The sequence below is a fragment of the Acanthochromis polyacanthus genome, chromosome 14, assembly GCF_021347895.1.
Source record: "Acanthochromis polyacanthus isolate Apoly-LR-REF ecotype Palm Island chromosome 14, KAUST_Apoly_ChrSc, whole genome shotgun sequence".
NCBI classification, from domain to species: Eukaryota; Metazoa; Chordata; class Actinopteri; family Pomacentridae; genus Acanthochromis; species Acanthochromis polyacanthus.
The window spans coordinates 34,062,447-34,085,498 of record NC_067126.1 but is presented as its reverse complement, the minus strand read 5'-3'; the positions used below and the strand labels follow the sequence as shown (position 1 = coordinate 34,085,498).

The 23,052-nt window shown below is 37.9% G+C and overlaps 1 protein-coding gene across 7 annotated transcripts in view; it reads left to right on the top strand.

Annotated features, from left to right (window-relative positions):
• Positions 1 to 23,052, top strand: part of si:ch211-214p13.3 (nectin-1) — a 90,800-nt gene that overhangs the window by 31,283 nt on the left and 36,465 nt on the right. For 2 of the 7 annotated variants that reach the window (XM_022199570.2, XM_051959207.1), the window contains exons 5-7: positions 3,752 to 3,912; positions 6,036 to 6,123; positions 6,242 to 22,196. In XM_022199570.2, the coding sequence (XP_022055262.2) occupies positions 3,752 to 3,912; positions 6,036 to 6,123; positions 6,242 to 6,680 (688 nt within the window). In that variant the 3' untranslated portion in view covers positions 6,681 to 22,196. Of the gene's footprint in view, positions 1 to 3,751; positions 3,913 to 6,035; positions 6,124 to 6,241; positions 22,197 to 23,052 lie in introns of those variants that run through there. The other 5 variants (XM_051959211.1, XM_051959209.1, XM_051959210.1 and 2 more) reach the window with 5 other exon arrangements.

Sequence of the window (23,052 nt, the reverse complement as noted above, 5' to 3'; positions counted from 1 at the left end):
AGACACTCGTTACCCCTAGAGTCCCTATATTATCAGAGTAGCGACAACTGGGGATTTGAAGCCATTTTGTTTCCATTCACTCAATATGGGACGCGCAGCGCGAGGTGCACATTCACGAAAGCTAGCTATTTGTGGATTGTTTACTGATTACAAGACATGTTTTGGACAAAATATTTTGCTGGCTTGTTTTGTCTGGATGTCCAAGGTTGGATTATGGCCGTTTTTTGTGGAATATTTTCATCCGTGACTAGTTTTGAGCCTTCAAAGGTGAGTTTTGCTGTTTACGTTATTTGTTGGACAAATATGTTTATATTACCCGCTGTGGTAATCACATCTGAAAGTGGTTTATACCGGCGGATTCATGAGAATCTAAGTTTTCCATGGGTGTATAATGTTTCTATCATCGAGTTTGCAGCTTCGGTCAATTTAGGAAAATACGTTTGCACATACGGGCCGCTTAAGTTTAATGGGGTTCGTGCATCTCCATGCATGAAAATGGTCAAAGTCAAAATAACCACAACTGCCTAAAATCACATCAAACTTTTCTATCTGTCATTCACCCATACATCATAACATGAAAGCACATACATGGGACTAACCTGGCACAAAAATGATGATGAAGTCGGTTTCCATCCCACTCTCCGGACTTTATTTTCCCACAGTTTCCTTCTTTCACTATTACTGGGAAATCTAAACATGTTGAATCCCTTCTCCGATCGATTTGCGCACCCAAAGGCACAACAGCCCATCATTTTTCAGGTATTTAGGAAGCGAAAAAGGACCTACAATTACTCTCTGCGGTGTAAACAACGTTAACAGGAAAACCCCACGTTCATGAATAGGAAACAAAATGGCGCCTATACATCACGTGACCAAAATTTTTTGGACCCCTCATGTCGATACTCTGATAATATAGGGACTCTAGTTACCCCTAGCGTCACTCTTTATTCCATTACCTGTGCCACTGATAACTCACTTACCATATGTTGCCTGCCAGAACTCCCTTTCTCTTTTCTTTTGTTGTTCATCAGACACCTTGACTCCATCACCATTTGTCTTTAGTTGGGAACCACATGCAAACTGACCAGCGTTCTCTTTTGTATTTACATAGTGTCACCTCCCAACTGTCATGTCACTGTATAAAATGTTTTACTCTGAAAATGTTCTGGTCGACTTAACAGACTCACGCTCTGTGTTGGCAAGCTCTCCATATACCCGAATGCTAATAACCACCCCACTATGGCAAACTTCACGAGGACTTCAGGCAAATTTTTTTCAACACCCTCAGCACTCAGTCGGGAGTACTTCACTTACAAATCAATCATATCAATGAAGTGTGGTATGGGGGTGATCTGCCTGTGGCACTGCTGGGATGTTGTTAAAGCCTAGGTTGCCTTGAAAGCAGCCTTCAGCTTTTCTGTAAAATTGGGCAGGTGTTTCTCATTTTCCTTTTTACAATATCCTGTATAGGATTCTATGGGGTTCAGGTTAGGTGAGTCGGCTGGCCAATCAAACACAGTAATATCAGCCATCTACCATTTAATCATAGTTTTTCTACTGTGGGTAGGTGCTAAGATTGTCAGCAGATTGAAGTATTAAGTGCTTTAAAATCTCCTGGTAAACAGTTGCCAACACCAGTAGATGACATGACACCTCAAATCGTCATAGACTGCAGAATCTTCACACTGGACTTCATCTTGGATTCTGCTTCTCAAGTCGTACTACAGACTTTGATACCTTGATTTCTAAATGAAATGGACAATTTATTTTTATCTGAAAATCAGACATTTGGACCACTGAGCAACAGTCCAGCTCTTTTTCTCCTTAGCCCAGTTAATTTGCTTCTGACATTGTCTCTGGTTTAGGAGTGGCTTGATATTAGCATTGCAACAGCTGCATCTCCTTTCCTGAAGACATCTGTGCTTGATGACACTTGATGCACTGACGTCAGCCTCAGTTCACTCCTTTTAAGGCTCTCCCAAGTTCTTGAACCCACTCTTCTTGGTAATCCTCTCAAATTTGTGGTCTTCCCAGTTGCTTGTGTATGTTTTCCTACCATGCTTCTCTCTTCCAGGCCACTTTCCATTGATACTACACTACTGTACCATCAGCCAACCTTGACTTTCTGTGGCCTAAACTCTGTGGAGGTGTTCATGATCTTCTTCTGAACAACTTTCAAGTCAGAAGTCTTCCCTATTATTCTGCATGTACTGAAATAAACCAAGAGATACACTGTATTTATATTTTTTTAATCATAATTTACGAAACTCGAAATGGAGTATTTTAATAATTTGAGATACTGGATTTCAGATTTTCATGAGCTAAAAGTCACAAAATATTGCACAGTATGTATAATCAGTACAGAATATTTTCACTATATATGTTCACTTTCTAAAATAACTAATGGGAAATATTGAACTTCTTCATATTTTTTTGAGATACACTAGTAAACCTTGAGGGCTTCACAGTCACTCTGTGGTTAGCACTGTCGCCTTGCAGCTAGAGGATCCTCGGTTCGCGTCCCGGCCTGGGATCTTTCTGTATGGAGTTGGCTTGTTCTCCTTGTGCATGCATGGGTGTTCTCGGGGATCTTCAGTCTCCTCCCACAGTCCTAAAACATGCTGAGGTTAATTGATAATTTTAAACTGACCATAGGTGTGACTGTTTGTCTTTATGTGTAGTCCTGAGATAGACTGTTACCTGTCCAGAGTGTCTCCTGCCTTCACCCTAAGTCAGCTGGCATAGAGTCCAGCACCCTGCCACCCTAATGTGGATTAAGCAGTATATAGATGATGGATGGATGGATGGATAGATAGTAAACTCAAAACTTTCATTCTTCACAGACTCATGGTCAGTCGTGCCTTGTGTTGGCAACAAAGAAGAATTTCACTGTCTTTGCTCTCCACCAGCAACGGAACTCCATCTGCTAGTCAAGATATTTCCTTATCACGAACGGCTGTTAACTGCTAAATGCACCACATGGTCTTGTGGTCGAGTGAAATTTCAGACTCAGCTGCTAAAGTCATTTTGCATCAGAAGTGCCTTAGGGAATTTTGAACACGTTTCTGATTACACCACAACTGGGCAAACTCTTTGTGTTGATGTAGGTCAACTGATGGGAGGCTGCGGGGAAACTGGTTTCTAAGCTGTTTGTTTCAAGGGTTAAGAGTGGGTTTTTAACTGAAGGAGTTTTACTGTGCGAGAAGTTGAAGGAAGACGTATTACACCTGTAGGATTTGTGTATTTATTGCAGCTCACTGAGACCTTTTGCTAGTCCAACATCAGAGAGTGGAAACCTTAAACCGAATAAATTTTCCAGTGTTTTGGTTCAGCTTTTATTTTGCTTGTGGCGTAGTTACATGACAGTAAGGATAAAATCTGCATATCTGTTCATCAAAATGAAATTGCATCAACAGCTGTTAGCTTAGCTTAACATAAAGACTGGAAACAGAGTGAAATTGTTAACCTGGTCAAATTGCCATCTAAAACTGGGGTTATTGTTACGCAGACTGAAGGAACAGGATTTAAAATGTTTATAAGCGAGCTGTCCAGATGCTTATTGTTTTATTTTGTTGCCTTTATGTAGTATTTCAATAATAGTTAACAGCTACCTCGAATCAAGATTTCTGAATTGAAAATCATTTGACTTTTGGTACAACTCTCGTTTGCAATGTTGTTCTGCTTCATTGTTATGCTATAAGGCCTTTTTGAAAATGTGCATTTAATGCTGAGCCTTCTTCATCTCTTCCAGATCCGGCGAGGCTGTGTCTCAGCCTTCTGTCACAGTAGATGGTGCAAAACTACAATTTTTGAGCTGGACCCCTGATCTGAATGACCTCTATGAATGCGAAGCATCCAACCAGCATGGAAACAACAGTCACAAGCTCTATATTCAGGTTGTTGTGGTAAAAGGTTTGTTCCTGTTTTGTATTTTTGGAATCTACTTTAGAATAAAATCACTGCTTCTTTTTGACCTTCCTGGCCCTCTCCAGACTTGTCCAACTGAGAGGGCCGACAAGGAGCACATTCCAGACCATGGAAATTCTGGAATGCAACTGGGAGCTAAAAAAAGTAGTAGGCTGGTCCGGTTTGCTGAAAACACACCCAAGTAAATTCATGGATATCGCCCACCATCCACTCAGAACGGCACTAACCTCAGCTGCTTAAAACTTGGAGCATGTCTTGTCTTGTGAAAACTCTTATTCATGTTCACATTCATTTCATACCTCAGTTACTTTAATGCTTCAGTGCCTGTAAGCACAAGAAAGTTTCTCAGGAAATACACTGGTCTACAACCAAAAAGCTTCTCAAATATAAGTAGTCATTTCTTGTGTTTTTTGGGTCACTGAGAAAGAATCTGATGTTTAAAAGTGTCAGTTGGCTCTAGTTTTTGAGATACGCAGGAGGTCAGTATGTACGAGCCTTGGTTCAGGATAATACATAAGTTACGTTGTGTTAAACATAGAAGAATATCTCAGAAAAGTAGAAATAAACTAAAATGTATCTCTGAGTGGAGCTCTAAGTAAAAGTGACAATAACTCCGTACAGAACATGTGAAACTTGTATATGTTGCAGGTATAAAGTGACATGATATGCAGCAATGCCTCGCACATGCATCAATAATCCCGACTGCTTCCGCTACATTTGTGGCAAAGTGACTTTTGCATCCCAAAAGCGCAGCATAACCCCTACGGTTAAGAAAGCCTACCATCTTTATTTTGGATGTAAAATTGGTGATCAAGATAAAAACTGGGCTCCACATAGATGTTGCAACACTTGTGCAACAAATCTGCGACAGTGGCTCAGTAAGAAGGAGAAATCAATGCCATTTGCTGTTTCCATGGTATGACGTGAGCCAGTTGACCACACCAATGATTGCTACTTCTGCATGGTCCCTCCAGTTGGGAAAGGCTTGTCCAGAAAGAAAATGTGGACTGTGCAATATCCCAATATTCCATCTGTTTTGCGTCCAGTGCCTCATGGAGGAGGACTGCCAATTCCTACACCTCCTGAATTGTATTCACTAGAGTTTGATGAGGAGGAGGAGGATGAAACACATGATCAACAGCCATCAACATCATATGATCCAGATTTTTTTCAGCCATTGTCACCTCACCCTCATTCTTCGACATGGAAGGTGACCCGGTCTACTGCAGCAAGGAAGCTGATTCATAAAACTGTTTGATAAACGTACAAAATTTGTATCATCTTGCTGCCATGTTAAAACAGTAACTTAAGCATATTAAGTAACTTTAAGCATGTTAAAAAGCCGTAAGTAACAATTTTGTTGGGAAATTTCACTGTTTGCACATTAAAAAAGGTTAAAAAAAACACGTGTCAGATATCTCAACAATGGTAGCCGATCTTAAAAAACGGTCTTCATATTTGAATTCAGCACATCAAAATACATAAGAATTGATACAATTTATTTCAGAAGCTGGCAACTTTTTAAAAATTGTAGACCAGTGATATTAAACCCTCCTGTCGTCCTGCTGGTCAAATTGACCCGTTTAAAGTTTTAAAAATGTGGAAAATATATATATATATATTTTCACAGTGAGAACTTCCACATTTTCGTAAATTTTTTGGTGTAAAAAAAATAAAAAAATTTTTAGGAACATTCAGAAAAAAAATCTACCAAAATCCAGTGAATTTCGCTGTCAAATTTGGGGATTTTTATTTAAAAAAGTAAAACTTTTGAGGGAAACTTTTCAGGGATTTTCTTCCTGAAGATTTTGCAAATTTTTGAAATTTAGGGAAATTTTTTCTGAATTTTTGGACTTTTTTCAAACAAGGCAACAATATTTTTTGGTAAGGACAACACGAGAGTTAACAAAGGTACATAGTGGTGCCTGATGTAAGGTGTAATATGAAAGTACATGCCATGAAACAGACAAAAAATACAGTAACTGCACATGTCGACACACTATTTTGTTCAGTTAAAATGAGAAAAAAGAGACCTTTAATAATTGATAACAGTGATATCAGTGTTTCTCCTGACTGTGTTCTTTTTTCTTGTGCCTTTGGTTTCGTAGATTGCTGCGTTGCTGGTTGGGTCTTATTTGCTCTTTTGCTTATCCTGAATGCATTGTGGGCCTGCTATAAATTTGAGCTTTTACGAAGGTATGATTTAAAATACTTCTGCATACAGTTGAGTGTAATATACTATCAATATGTGAGCATGTATTACACATATAATGCAAACATTTTGCTGTCTGTTAATTGGTGTTTCACTACACAGAATCATTGCATCTGTACGTGGCCGTCAGCCAGTAGCCACATCTTCCAACTCACCAGTACGCGCTCAAGAATCATTACAAGTTCAAGACCAACAAGCAGAGGTAGAGAAAATATCTAACTGTGCATTAAAGACTTTATTTATGGTCATAATATTTCTCATGCATATTATGTTATTTGAGGTGTATTATATTTTTGCACCAATAATTTCAGTTTATTTATGTTGTTGGCTGGCAACAGCCATGTTTTTGGGTTGTTCATGCCATTTTTGTGGACTCAAAAGATCAGGAATGCCTGGAAGGAATTTCACTGTATTTTACAAACATGCCCTCTTGGATTCAAAGAAGAACTTACTAGAACTTGGTGGTCAAATGTCAAACAAGTTTAGGGCGAACTTAGGAATTCATGCATATGTTATGCTAAAATTTCACACAAATGTCTAATAGAATAAAATGATGAAGTAATGATGATTATTACCATAAGTCAGGAACAGAAGGGCAGAGTGTGAGCATATTTCACATTTGCTCAGATACTGAATTGGTGAATCATGGTTGCCAAACTTCGATGACTGGATAATTCTTAAATGCTGCCAGGTGAAGCATTTTAGAATCTTTAGCTTCTTTGCAGAAACATCCATATTGTCTTGTTATGTCAGAGTGTTGTGTTCCATCAGAAGCAGCCTTATTGGCTAAAAATGTGAACATATAGGAGGAGATTTGTTATTTTTTTTGTTTTCTCACTGAACTTACAATCTTTACTATTGTAGATATTTATATTGTGTTGACTGACATGGATGTAAACTACAGCTTGACTGGTTGATGGAGATACTGTATACAAGCACCAGGTGGTATTTCTATTTATGTCTGCTGCTTTCGACACAACTGGTAAGCTACAAAGTAAAAGTCGTCTTTTTTTAACTTTGTGTTGTGCGTTCAATTATACAGCAGAGTTTTTTTTTAAATGCATTGTCTTCTTAAAAAGTTTGTTCTGGATTTGAAATGAAATCTTGTAATCAAATGCTTTGAATTGTCTGCCATAGGAACCCCTGTGACAGATGCAGAAGCAACAGGACAGACAGCAGTCAGACTGTGGAATGCAGAGACTTCACCACAAACGTGCGTCAACAGCAGCTGAACAGATGGAGAACAGGTGCAGGAGTCATGTCAGTTCAGATTCCTGGTTTCAGTTAAATTTTTTTCTTGTAGTTTCCATCTTTAGCATGAAGTTTCTGTCTTGCAGTTGTTGTAGGTGGTCCCTGATTGGCTGCTTGATGCAATTATCAACAAGTACACAAAGCAAGTATTATACTAAATAAGTGGCAGAAAATGAATGCAGACTCCATAACCATCAAACCGAAAATGTACGCGACTATTTTGACCTAAGAGGGAAGTCTTCTTAACTGACTTTCCCTATCATTCACATCTGTATAGGATGTGGCTTCACTGCCTGCTTCCTTAACATCAACAGATTTAACGATAGTGAAGTACACAGGAGGCCAGGTTACTCTGATGACCCAGAAACACACAAGCATGAACCGTGTTTATTGTACATTAGCATATGCACGCAACACGTCTGTTTTCCTGCGCCCGTCATGTCCTGAATGATGTCAAAGCGATTTTGAAGCTCATAAGTTTACAGTGTTTTACGTAGAAGTTAAAAGTTTTCCATTTTCTTCCAGAGGGATCCATGGGAGCAGTCAGTGTTTGACATTTGATGTGGCACTTATTATTCTCTTCAAAAAACCAACGTTGACAGTATTTTCTCAGTGGTTGTGAGGACAGCTGGTTTCATTCCACGTCAATTCAACAAATGTTTTCAAAATAGTTCACACCTGTGCATCTTTCAATTTCATATAGATGTAGATAGATATACATATACAGATAACATAGCTATAACATGATGAGTAAACATGGATATGTATGAATATGCTTATGTACAGGTATGGCATGGAGGATGTACCCACATTTTGGTTATTTCCATCAAAAATTTATCATTATCAAGGGGAAAAGACCTGTATTAAACGTGATATTATTACACGTGAAGAGAGAAGTGTCATGTTTTGCATGTTTTGCTGATCTGGGAGAGCAGTTCTGCTTTCTCTTGTTTTGCAAAAGCAGCAGCCTTTTGTTAAAGGAGCTGCTTAAGGTCGCCACAGTCTCATGCAGGGGGTGAGAGGTGTTTTCTCGGATGGATGTCAGTTTCTTCCTTCCTTCAATTCATCTTCTTGGTGGAGTCCATGGGACAGTCCAGGACAGAGCTGATCCTCCCTATCAGTTTGTTTAGTTTCCTTTTGTCCCTGTCTGTCCTTCTGTATCCCCAGGAGAGTGCTGCACAGAGGAATGCAGAAGCAGAAGGTAGTTTTTGACAGTGTCCTGCACACACCAAAAGACCTCAGTCACCCCAGCACTGGACATCTCTATTATTAGAGCTGCAATGTTGCCTTTCAGCTAGAAGATCCCGGTTCGTATCCTGGCCTGGTCCTAGGATCTTTCTCCACCGATTTTCTTCGAGCCTAGTTATAATGTTCAGTATGTCTTCCAGTGGGGAGCACTGGTGGAGTGGTTTAACTTGCCATACCTGCTAATTGATTGTCCTAACATTGATTAGAAATACAAAAAACTTACTTTTTTCTCACTTTCCTTCAAAAAAATCTGCCAAATTGAAGATGGACAGGCAAAAACTTTTTTTCTTTTATTTTGGCGAACTGAAATGGAATCACTGAGCTGTACTCACAACCACTGACAAAATCCTGCCAACTCTGGTCTTTTGAAAGGAATAAAAATGTCTTTGCTTTCCTTTCTCAAAAGGATTTTACAATCAGTGAGGTCAAAAAGTTCTTTATTGTCATATCATTCCACATTTACACATGAATTAATACGAAATTGGACCCTGGTCCCGGTTTCAGCCATAAGACAATATAAAAACACTTTCATAAAAGACAATATAAGCATAAAGAGACTACAACAAACACTGACTGTTCCCATGGATCCTTGTAATAACATTTATTTTACTAGGAAATGGAAAACTTGACTGAAAATAAATGATTTTTCATGGATCCTGCTGCCTAGCCGAAAACAGTGCCTTTTGCTGGATAAAAATGTTCTGAATGTGCGTAGCATGGACAGTAATGTCTCTTCAATCAGTTACCTTAGTTACTCTGTTTATTATTCAACTGGATGCAACACGTGAGAAAACTTGAGAATATGGAATCAACATCTGACAGTATTGTGGTAGCACACACACACACACACACACACACACACACACACACACACACACACACACACACACACACACGGTATTGTTTAAAATATTTGCCCACTGCAGCCCTCTGCTGTTATATTTTTGCATATTTTGCATTTTCGAGATTTTACAAATTCACAACCTCTGCCTCAAATTCTCTTTTTGTCAAAATGTAAAATATTTAATTCTTTTCATTTTCATTAATTTTCAGATTGTTCAAAAGGTTAATGTTTTTCTAAACTCCCAGCTACAGAGCCAAAGTATTTTTGTGTGTGCACAAATCATTAACTCAGCAATCATGGGATCATTATGTTGTGCACAAGGTAATGACTTGTTAGTACATGTTAATAACTTGTGTGTACATGTTAATAACTTGTGTGTACATGTTAATAACTTGTGTGACCATGTTAATAAATTGTGTGTACATGTTAATAACTTGTTAACACATGTTAATAACTTGTGTGCACATGTTAATAACATTTATGAGGCTTTAAAGGCTCAGTACTTGACTAAGGACCATACAGCTTCAGAGTTTGGTTCATTACTGTGGTCCAACCGTATGTTGGCTAATTTATTATTATTTTGTGTTTGATTAGGCTGTTGCCACCAGATTTGTCATTAACTTGCTCATTCTGATACATCACAGTGATGTGTGGTAGGACAATAGGCAGGACGTACATAAATGAATGAATATGCTACATAATAATCCATATTTCCACACTCACATTCACTTACATATTCTCAAAGTTTATACCATATTTCCCAAGTTTTCATGCCTTACTTCAGACTAACTTCATAAAACAATGAAGTAGCTGTGCTACTACAAAGAAGAACATACGTTACTTTGCCAAGCACCTTTATTATTATTTATTGCAGCACTTGAGTTTACATCTGTTCATCCATTTATCTGTTCATCCATTTATCCGTTGATCTATTTATCCGTTCATCCATTTATCCGTTGATCTATTTATCCGTTCATCCATTCAGCTATGTCACTCTACTACACAACACTATAGAGCAGGGGTGTCAAACATACGGCCCGCAGGCCAAAACCAGTACACCATACAGTCCAATCCTGCCCACAGGATGACTTTGCAAAGTGTAAAAATTACAGAGAAGACATTAAGTACAAATTTGTAAAACTGTAAATCTGAAGTATTTTCTAGACCTTTACAAGTATTTTTGATCATATAGCAAAATACTATATTGTTCAATTCCAGATGTGATATTTTAGTACTTTGTGCCTTTGTAGATGCACTCGTTAATGATAAACTGAGGTATAACATTGTTGAACTGAACTTATTTTTCTAAATACATTTCAGGATGTACATAATGTTTTGTAAAAAGGTAGTTCATAAAATGTGAACATTTTCAAGATTTCATTTTATGTATTAAAACAAAGAAAAAATTTGGAGTTGTTGTTATTTATAGGTGATTATGCCATGATTTTACTGGTTCGGCCCACTTGAGATCACATTGGCCTGTATGTGGCCTCTGAACTAAAAGAAGTTTGACACCCCTGCTCTAAACATGCAATCGCACTGAGCATGCATTCTGTGCTCTGATCTACTGAACCTCTGAAAAACTAAACTACTAACTGTTCTCTGCATAGTTACTGCTGTTATTTTTTTTCATAACAATGTTGGCAAATACCCTCTGATAGCAGTGTTACTCACCAGACATCGTATTCTGAGGATCTCTGTTATGGTTATACACACTGAAGTAGAGACTAAGCAAAATGTGATTTTATGATATGTTGAAGATCATCAAAGGTCAAAATGAAGCACAAAGAGTTTCAAAGGTTGTCGTATTATTTATCCTCAATAATCCGAATATCAGACAAGTACTGCAAACTCACCTGCTAATCTGTTTTGTATGCCAGCAGATCTGAGAAGATCCAGGTTGACAGCGGGCAGGTATATTTAGACAGTGAGTCATTCCTCCCTGCTCAGCACAGAAACGTGTACGTAATGGAAACAGGAGGGCTTCAGCCCAACAGGCAGCTTTATGAAGTTAAGGTATAACACTGCTTTGATCCAGTAGCTTGTGCATAATTGCCATGTTTACCATCTGACAATAAATTAATTCAAGTGTCGTAGTTATGTCACAAGTATAAAGTGTTGATTATATTTGTGGCTAAGACTAAGGGGCCGTTTACACGAGGACGCTTACAGGTAAAAACGTCAAAATATTGCAACAAAACACCCTATCGTTTATACGAGGACGGCGTTTTGGGGGCTTAAAAACGCAAAAATTTGAAACCGGCCTCCAGAGTGGAAAAGTTGACAACTCTCCGCTGCTACGTTTCCTCTAAACAGCAAAACGCAAAACTTTGCCGAGATCTGACCACGTTGTGTACGCAGTTACGTCACATACGTGCGCCGGTGCTTTGGTTTGCCGGCCGGTACAAGGAAGTAAACAAAGATGTGTGATTATTTCCATCCTTCGTACCTTCAAGCAACTCTGGCAGCTCTATGTACACTACAGGAGTCGTACCACCAAACATGCAGAATCTGTACAGATTCCATTCATGAACATTTACCGCGGCGGAGATCCGAAAAGGGAGACAGTACGCATGCGCGTAGACATGGCGGAGTTTTATCACAGCGCCACCCAGCTGCCTGGCATGCATATCCAATCGAATTCCACACACTACAGAGTCACCGTATATACGCAGATTTCCTTCAAAACCGCTCGTCTAAACATGAAATGACAAGACGCCACTTTTGCGTTTTCTGTTAAGATGGTCCTCGTGTAAACGTAGCCTGAGAGCCAATACTTTCAAGAATTGGTTGTATTATAATCAGTGCAGTCAATGTATTGTCAAAACCATTTACTCTAACCAATAGATAGCATCAAATAGCATTAAACTACAAGCATTAGAGTCTACACCATGACTTATATAGTAGATTTCACTTCACTGTTAGAACTTTTACCTGCTCCACCATTTATCCTCTGAGGACCATAGATGTGTGTTCAAGGTTTCATCCTGAATTGATTTTCTTAGACTTAGCCTGAGGTTAGACGTCTTTTTGAGTGTTTATTATGGACCAGGTTACATTTATTAGAATTCATCTTGCATAGGTTATATTACGCTTGTATAAACACGCGTTTTCTTTAAACTTGAAACCTTTGTTAAGTGTGTCCAGTCAACAATATTTAGTCAAATATGCCTTATATTTCCTCTCATTCAGATGCACCGCTCACAAACTAATCAGTAACATAATGTGACTAATAACGCCCTTCATCCTAACCTGAACCATTCCAATAAGATGCATAATCCAGACCCCTAACACTAGGTCTTAACCCTCAAACAGCCTGTGGAAAGTATGTCAAAGTGAGAAAAGTTCTGGTTTTGTTTAATTTTTTCACTTAAACTGGTTCACATGAAGGCAGTCATTCCAGTAGACACACTATATGTTGACGATGCAATCCATGTCGGCACCAAGATGAATATTATATTTAATTTGTTATGTTGTTGAAAATTGTTCCTTAAATGAAGAAAATTGGATGTGTGCTTCTGAAATTGTCAATTTGTGTAATTTAACAATGAGGTCATCAGTTGGCTTCTGTTCACCTCAACAAATGAGTAATGTAATTTAATTTTTTGATTTTTTTTTTAATAACTTGAGGTAATTTACTGAGAAACTAAAAGATGTAAACAATACATGGGGAAAAACAGTATATAAATGATCATTCATTTTCCCCCACTGATTTTTATCCTTAAATTTAAATACTCTTTGCTTGAATACAGCTTCATTTTAAAAAATGAAGAGTTTGTAGTGCTTTTTACTATAAATCTTTTTTTTAATCATTCTAATCGGTGTGTTTTCTTTTGCCCTTCAGCTCAGCCCAAAATAATTACGTTCCTAGCCAACAAAACTGCATTTTCAGTTATATTTTGACAGGAGACATATTTTCTCCTGGGTCATTTTTATGCGTCATAAATATGTTCATAACAAAGATACCTCTGTCATTTGTTGTGCTGCATGTCTGATGGGATCAGGACTCATCACAGTGACAACCCAGAAATCAGAGGAGTCATTTTGATAAACATGTTGTGTAAGTTTTACCCAAAGCTGTGATGTTGTCCATGATCAAACATACTGAGAATGACCAACTCCACTGTAATTTCACCTGGACAAAGGATGGTCTTTTGGCATTGGGACAATGAAAAAGAGGTTACAGGAGGCTCTAGTGCTTCCATTGGGGTTAAATATGCATATGCAGTTCTTTGTCAGCTAACAAATACGGGGGCAAGTCCTCAACCTTTTTCTTATTGTTCTACGGCCCATTCAGAGGTGGAATTGGGGTTACCCTGTGACAATTCTTACCCATTATAGTCTCAGAAATCTTTTGAGTTATGGTAAATATACACTGACTATGTCTAGGCTAAGAGAAAGGTATTTGGTGCCTAAGTTGTATTTGAAAATGTAAATGAGAATGCAGTTTAGTCGTATAGGAACATAATATTTGAGAGGCAGGGTTACTTTTATAGTGTGTACTGAAGGTTTTTGTATTTAACGTGTGTGCATTTTTAAATTTTTGTGTTTTTTTATTATTTACTTAGTTAATGCAGTGTGTTCTTTACCTTTTCTTTACCAAATCAGCATTAGTGCGCTCAGCTGTTTCTAGTCTAAAGTTCATTTGTCAGATATGAATCTTTGGGTTACAGAGAAATCTATCAGCTGCTCAGACTGAAGGAAACATGAGACTGGAAAAAATGACTGAAACATACGTTGTGTCTTATCATTCCTACCACACACTCCTTTTAAAGGACAAATTATTTTCCACTGTGTTACTTACAGACACATAAAACAGCTACTGCTCGCTGTATTTATTCTGTTGTCATATTGGTAATTCCTTATTTGCTTTTTAGTTTCTTATTAGCTTTGATTTATACAGGAGAATGGAATAAAAAATTTGGGATATCTCAGCTCCTGTTTCTTTGATTTCTTCAACTGTTGTTTATTTTTATTTAATAATCTGTCTCTTGTGAGTCCCTTCCACTTTATAGAAGTGAAATGTGAAATGACCAGAGCATCCTTATGGCTAAATATCACAAAAACACCAGATTTACATTCAAAAATGTTCTACTCAATGTACTGCCGCTCTCTTCTGCAGCACCTTCATCGTGCATTTCCTGAGTTTGCATTCACTTTCCCAAACCTTTGAATTAAATAAGCAGCAGCAGCACACCGTTTAACATTTCACAGTTAAATTTAGTATAGAATATAAATCTGGTGGAAAATAATCAGGAAATGCCATTTCATCGCTAGTTACCAGTGAACACGTTAAAACGCACCAAGTTAAAAGCGGAATTGGAGATGTTGTGACAAACTCAGTGAGAAAAACTGTGGTCTTCTTGGGTAGATTATGGTTTATTTTTAGTCTTGACATTTCACACTTCTAACCACAAATACAGTTTAAATGCTCCGTGTACCCATGAAATGTCTGTTTAAATGCTGCGTTCAGTGTCAGGTTTTCTCATTAAAACTCTTCTGATAATTGTTCCGTGTTCCTTCGCAAGCATTTAAAGCTGCAATAATCCATGAAAAAAGGTCCACTTCTGCTCAAAAAGACTTTTTTTGTCATTGTTGCAACTTGACACTTTATAATTAATCTGCTGATCTTTGACAGTTTTAGACGAGTACTGGGAAGCAACCGATACATGTGTGAAGCCTGCAGCCTGCATTGCACAAACAGAAAGTATTGACTTTCAGAGAAGTATCTAGTACTTAAACTAGTGAAATGAAACATGTTTGCAGTTTTAAAGATTCTGTATTTTTTAGTGATAGGGGAGGCGTGGGTATTATTGCAGAAATTCTGGTCCCAGCTAGGAAATGTAAGACCGGAAATGATTCAAAGTACAGTACTTTCTTAAATGTTCAGACATACATCTTTAAGAATGAGTGCAAAACCTGTTAGTGACAAACCTACGGAGGATTGTCATCTGTCTCTGCAGAGCTTTTATCATTTCGAAGCACTTATTTTAAAGTTCAGGCCTACAGTTCTGCCTTGGTTATCCAGTTTCAAAGTACCTGCACAGCATTCAAGCAGTAGACAGCCGCCCACACTAACTGTGGTTTAGTTCAGGTTACTTCTTGTTAAAAGGGAATTTTTCTTCTCCACTGTCACGGACACTTGCTTCAAAGGAAAAACTGAGTTTCTCACTATAATATTTTTAGGATTTTATCTTACTATTAACGGTGCGCCAATGACATCTTTTATGATTTCATGTTGTATAAATATAACTCAAACGACAGACAAGGTGTCAGACGTTTCCCTCAGTAGTTTCACCTCACAAGCCCACTACATTTACTATAACAGCTTTAAAAGATTTTGCTCTTGATTGCATACAGTACATTGTTTTAAATAGCAGCTTAAACCAGCTGATAGCATTACAAAAACACTGGTTTTCTTCTATAATGTCTGCTACACATGGTATTGGCTCGGTAAAGGTTTGCTCAGCTGGCCATGCCTTTGATTATATTGATGAATTTCCAGGCAGTTTTCATAAATATCTCCTGTTGGCTGCTGCTGTTAGAAGAAAAAAACAAACAAGAAGAGAGCAAAATGTAAATGTAGTGACCATAAAATGCTAATATTTAAGTCTCAAGTGCAAAACAGTAACTCAGATATCTACAGATTGTGTAAAAGTTGTAGCTTCTCAGTGGACAAGATGGAAATGATTATATTTACCGTTTCTGCTATGGTAGACGGCCCGCTATTTCTGTGAAGAAAAGGAATGTTTTGTATTTTTAATATTACAGTGATGTAAAGCCATTAGCACAGCATTAAGTTTTTCAAAAAATGACTGGAGGCAAATGCAACTTACCCTCTCCTCCGTTTGTTGCATCTTATTAGAATGGCCAAACCAATTAAAAAGATCAGGAGACACACAGAAGAAACAGTAGCTATCATCAGAATGTCCCAGTTTTCTGTGCTTTCTGGAAAAGAGAGCAGTTTGTTACTCATTTAACTGCAGGTCTAATATGCAGTTAAATTCAGCTGAGATGGTATGATTATTAGGGCACTGATAATACTGATGATCATTATTTTTACAGGCTGTCTGTCCGTTCTAGTCCTGTGCATGCAACGTGTTTGAGAGAATTTCTGCAAATTTGGCACCAACTTTCTTGTAGACTCGAGGAAGAACTGATTGGATTTTTGTGATCAGAGGTCAAAAGTCAGAAGTCAGGAATTCATTTGCTCATCGTGACAGAATTTCAAACAAAAGTCTAACCGGATAGATAGTAAAAATTGATTAATCAATGCCACTGATATCCCGAAAGTACCCGTGTGACATGATAAGGTTGTTCAAAAACCACTGTAGTTATAGCATGATTCAATGCTCTAACTGCAGTGATGGAAAAACGTTTTCAGACATCCCATGCATTTGTGAAATATTGCATTAACAGTCACTCTTAAACGCATTCTTCAAGTGCAATTTCTTTCAGTACAATCACAGCCATAATACTAAACAAATCCTTAAAAAAGCCATTAAAAAAATTAAAATTGATTGTTTCCATAAAAATAAGAAATTTAGAGTATTGGGTCATTTTTGGAAGAATTTCGTTTTGTTAGTTTTTCTTGTCAAATAAAATCATTTGTATTTGTTTTTGCCTGTCTAGCGCTGTCTAGCAACACAAAATAGATTTGTCCACAAATACTTCATGATAGTATTTGAGGTTGTGTAAAATTTTAAGAGTGTCCGAAAACTTTTTTCCACCACTGTAACATGAATTTGGTTACACTAATATGAGATGAACACTTTGAAACCACATTGATTGTGCAGATCTCCCCGGTTGCTGGGTTGAGGGTGTGTATGAAACATCCACATTTGAGATTTTTTAGCTTCTCTACAATTCTACAGTCTCATTTCGCCGATGCTTTTATCTAAAGCGACGTACATCAGAGAGTAGATACACCAACGCTCTGCACCAACATCCATATTTGAATTATTGTCTGCTATCCCAGCTCCATCAGAATTAGTTTAATTGACCAAGCATGTGAGCACATGCAAGGAGTTTCCTTTAAAGCTTTCACTGTATTTATCACTTGAGTCTGGACAGACATGGATTTAAATTGCAACTTGAGGCGTACAGCTCCGGCGGTGAGGTAGATCTGCATGTAAGCTGTGTCTAGACACTAGATGAATGGGTGTGTTGGAGTTTACAGTATAACATAGTAATTGTGTTGCCTTAAATAATCCGTTCACTTTGTTCCGTGGCCACAGAAAATTCTTGTTTTGCCGTATCATAAAACAAATATAATTGCACACCTCTAATTATCAGACTCCAGGTCTGATCCACGACTCCGCTCTTCGTGGAGACTTCACAAGTGTAGTTTCCCGTGTGATAGATCTGAGCGCTCTCTATGATGAGCGCATACAGCCCATTCTGTAATTTAGACGTTTTCAAGGTCAGGTTGGTAGCTTCTGGACTGATGAACCTTTCCTTAGAGTGAAAGTGAACATGACATCTCCATTCATCGTCCATGTCAGCTGGGTGAACGTGCTCTTAGACTCATTGTTACATTGCAGGGTTACTCTGCTGCCAACCGTTTCTGAAATGGTTTCCCAAGCTGCTTTCCCTTTGGGGGAAAAAAAAGAGAAAAGAATGATTTGCATGTTTGTCACATCCACATTGTCACCATTACAGGAATAGGTTGACTTTTTTCACAAATTCCTCTGTAAATTCTGTGTAAATCCTTCTTCCCTTCAGCTATGTGCTATTGGTTTCAGATCCCTTTTTAATGACGTTGGATTGTGCAATAACACAGACCCACTTGGTTCTTTCAGTTCCACTAGTTGTGGATAAGTTTCTTTTTCCAAGCTAAACAAGTTCACTATGAGAATATATTGCAGGGAGCACCACTGCTACGTCCTGGTCTTAGCATTCCTCAAAAGGGATTGGGATTGGATTAAATATAGGTTGATGCTACAGGTACAGACCCGTACCTGTAGCATCTGTACTAGAGGTACGGACCCGTTAAGGTCACTGAAGAGCTGGTGCCGGTTAACTACTATTTGCTGCACATTACAGGCAGTTTATATGAATGACTTTGACGGCGAACATTGTATAATTTAACCAAAAATACACCGTCTCCTCTCACACTTTAGACATTGCAGTTTTTACGCTTTTAGACGCCGTGTCTAAATTGTTTGAAGTCCAGCTCCTATTAATTAGTTTACCGCGTTCAGTGGTGGAAGCGGCTGACGAACTCCATAGACACTACCTTAAAGATGGTTATGTAAACCAAGCCGGACAACTTTTTTCTTCCTATTGCAGAATAATAATAGGAGCAGCTGAACCGTCCTGCTGTGCTGTGCAGGTCTGGCTTTGCTAAACTCATCCAAAAGTAACGCAGTTCTGATTGCAAGCCTTTCCAACAAACAAAACTATCAGATAAAAACAACCAGTGGTTCACATTTAGCTTGTTTCTGTCTTTACAGACACAAGAGTCACCTAAAATGTGCTAATTTAAGCAGGAAAAAAATGGTCAAACTGTTCCTGTAGCTGTGTCAGAGTGTCGTGTGGATAATTGTTACCTCCTGGCAAGAAGATACAGAAGATACAACATATCAGAGTCAAGGTCCCATTGATGCTCAGTTGTCTAGAAAAGTCGTCCATCCCACCTTAAAACAAAGATAATGTTACGATAAGCATCACTTTTATGTGGGTTTATAGTATTGGTAATTGGTATTTTTGTATACACTGTTCAGAAAAGTAGCACTGAGATTAAAAATCTCAAGTGCTCTGGTCAAGTGTAGACATAAAAAACAGACTGATTAAATATAAAACGTAACACCAAAGAGGACATGGTCAAACTTCACAGCACAACGGGCTTGACAACCTGCATCGGCAGATATTTCCTGTTTTTTTTGGTTTAGTCAAAACCCACAAATACCTCTAAAAATCCCAAAAAACCAAACACCTATTTGTGAAATTAGAATTCATCTTGCGAGTGAGAGTCATGAAGAAGATCACATCATGTTGAAACCGGGTTAGTAGAGTGACTATCGTAGCTTACCAATAGTGAGAATCTCCAGCTCTTCAGTCTTATCTTGTTGTGCGTTCCACCAAGAAATCTGTAAGAATCTCAGTATTTTTACGCAGCAGTCTGTAGAACTTGCACACTGGTGAAGTGGTGAGATTAAACCTGACCAGGAGTGCCTACACGCAGAACTGAAATAGTTTCCATGCAGGAAGTGAGTGTTGCAATGGTGTAGGGGTCTCTGGCCGTGTGCTTGTTTCTTTGAGGTTTGCAGAGGATGTTGTCACATTTAATCTGTTTTACAATGACGGTGTACTGTCGTGGCTTTAGTGCTGTTGGAGTCATTCTGCTGGCAGAGTCACAGCGACAGGCCTTAGATCAGGCAACATGCTCTCATTTTATGTTTCAAGATCGAAAATGCTCAAAGCAACTTTCAGGAAGCTATCAAGTCTTATCTTGAAACTGAATGTTCAGTGGACCTTGCAGCTCACACACCGTCACACAGAAACTGAAAACGTCACCAGAGCCTGAAGAGTGTTGCAGTTCAGTGGAGTTTTCATTTTTCACTCACAACAGTGGCTCCATTGTCACAAGCTGGTTTTGTCAAGCCATCCAAGTGTGTGAAACGCGTAGGATGAAGAATAGAAGCGCAAATGACAGGTCGGTAAATGGCAAAGTTCAGGAATTACACACACACACACACACACACTGTTCACGATAGCCATGTCATCCTGTGACTCCGTGATCTTTCTCACACTTCTTCATTTTCACAATTCATTTGAGGTTTAACTTTTGTCCCAAGGCAGAAACTCAAGACATCTCTGTCACCAGTGACTAATTCAAGTTGAACACCTGCATTTCACATAAAGATAAAACAAACTTAGGTAAACCCAACGCTTGTCAGTTTAATCTGTAAACTACTCGAGCAATCCTCATGACACGTCCCAAAAACTCGTCTGTTGACTCACAAAGAGCATCTGATGTCTTTACAGTTTAGACATATTTGTTTTAGGCTCTGTTTCATCTGGACATAAAATACGTTCACACCCAGAAATGATGGAGCCTGTTCTCAAGCAGGACAGTGTATTTTGCTGCACTTGTGTTGACAGTTGTCTCCGCACACGTGGTTTGGAACTCCTTCTTCACAAATAGCATAAATATTGTTTATCCAGATGTTTGCCTGGGTGCCTTTTGCAGACAGTTTGTTATTGATGTAGGCCGTCTGGATGCGTCATTACCTGTATGACTGGGAATCTTTACAAAAATATTTGCTTTACTTTATCACGCAGTCTTCAGTTTGAGTTTGTTCAAATGCTGCAGGATATCCACTGAAATGTTCTTTTCGGAACAGCTCACAATAAGACGTTTGAACCATCAGAGGACATTACAATCATATGTGAATAAACAAGGGAGCTGCAGACAGGATATTAAAAATGTGGTCTAAATTCAGTTTTCTTCCATAGCAGTTGCTCTTCATAAGAGGTACTCAGCATTCCTCGCACATAACTAACCACACATGGTTTTCTGTATCTGCATAACAAACAGCATCTGTCATTTTCAAACTGTCATACTTTTCAGTTAACTTAACAAAACAAACTGGTTAGATGTTACTGTTGCTGTGGCAATAAAGACTGTAAGTTAATAGGAATCTTAATAAGACTTTTTTGCATGCCAGCATGTTTTGTTGTTGTTCTACCCTCCAGTGCCCAAAAATCCCATTTTAAAATAAAAAGTGGTGATAAAGGCAGTTTTCACCAAGTGATTCGTTATATTACACACATGCATGGATAAATTACGGATATTTCAAATGGTTTCTGTGAAGTCTTACATTGTCGTGAAATATTTCAAATATAAGGCAACATATTTTTAAAGAATATCCAGCTACCCACTTTCCACAGGTTGTTTTTCACACATTGAAATGTGCGGTTGTTTGGACAACAACTTCTAAACATAAAAACCTTAAATTTGTGCTGTTATTTTTCATTGAGTCATTGACTCTTGACAAGCAGAACTCAAACCAAGTTTATGCCAACAGAGTCGGCCCTGAAAATATAAAATATGCCCCTTAAAAAACAAATAATAATACAAACATTTTTCTTAGTTATATTTAAAGAACCGTTTTGAAACTCCAGAATACTGCTGGACTTGGACCAGACTGTCTACCAATCTGTTTGTTTTGTGGTGCAACTTCTCAAACTTGCTCAATCAGTTATGAACTTTGAATCGCCTCGTTGATGAAATGTGCTATATAAATAAATTTGCCTTTGCCTTTATGAAAGTGCAACGAAAATAACTCTCTTTTCACTTTGTGTATTTCATATTAAGAAGTGTTCTTCATGTTTTCTCTTGTACTATTGTGAAATGCAGCTTCCTATAGTTCAGATCATATCGCTAGTTGACTTCTGCATTTTTCATTTTTTGTTCATGTGATCAAAGATGGAACTTTTTGGGGTTTTTTTTCTTGTAATACCCCTCATGTTATTTTCCAAATTACTGTATGTAATAATGCCATACTACATATTCATATTTGAACAGCCAGGCTATAGAATTTCCTTTTACACTGCTGCCCCTTAGTGGTCATACCAATCCTCACAGCCTTTTCAACTATTCTTAAAGCAATAATCTTCATAACTGTGCTTTACCTTATACTGTTTGAATAAATAGTTACCTGTATCTGTTCTTTTTAACTAATAAACTTCTATGTTTTGAGAAGCAAATTTTTTGACTGTCGGCCTTCAAAGCTGAGTTTTCACAGTCCTCCAGTGTTTACATGACCTTCCTCCTACTGTCCAATGTTGTGAAGAATAGGTTAAATGTGAACTAACTTCCCCTCAATGCAAATGAAACCACTTCTCTTTGCTCTAGTTCAGTTCGTGAGAGATTTCCGCCCCCCGTGTGACTCTAGAAGAGTAAATATTATCAGTGGTGGTGTGTCTCATGCCGAATCTGAATTCCTAAATATATATAGAAACATATTTCGAGAAGTAAATGTAGTTTAGTAGAAGTCAGTGCTGTAATTTTTATGTAAGGCATCCTTCTATGTTTAAATTTATATACCGTATTTAATGCAGAACGAAAATACAAATATTATCTGTAGGCTCGGTGCCTTTTTGAAAAATGTCCTACCTCTGTTAAAGTAATATACTTTGCCATGTTTTGTTTTGTTTAGTTATGTAAATGTTTGTGCTCCAAACGAAAAATGGTCGTGAGCCTGAAATTAATAATAAATGAAAATGAAAATGAAATGAAATAAAATAACTAGATACAAATGCCCTAGTACCGGGGTGTCAAACATGTGGGCCGCAGGCCAAAACCGGCCCACCAGGTTTTGGTCCGATCCAGCACGAGGGACGATTTTTGTAAAGTGTAAAAATTACAAAGAAGACATTAACTGCAAATTGTACATTTGTATAACTATAAATTTAAAACAATTTCTAGACCATGACAAGTTTTGATCATAAAGTGAAATATGAGACTGCACATTGTTCTTTTGTTATTTTGTCTCATTTTAGTAATATTGTCTTTTTTTAGTTGTTTTTTGACATTCTTTGTCTGACTTTTGTCAATTGTCTC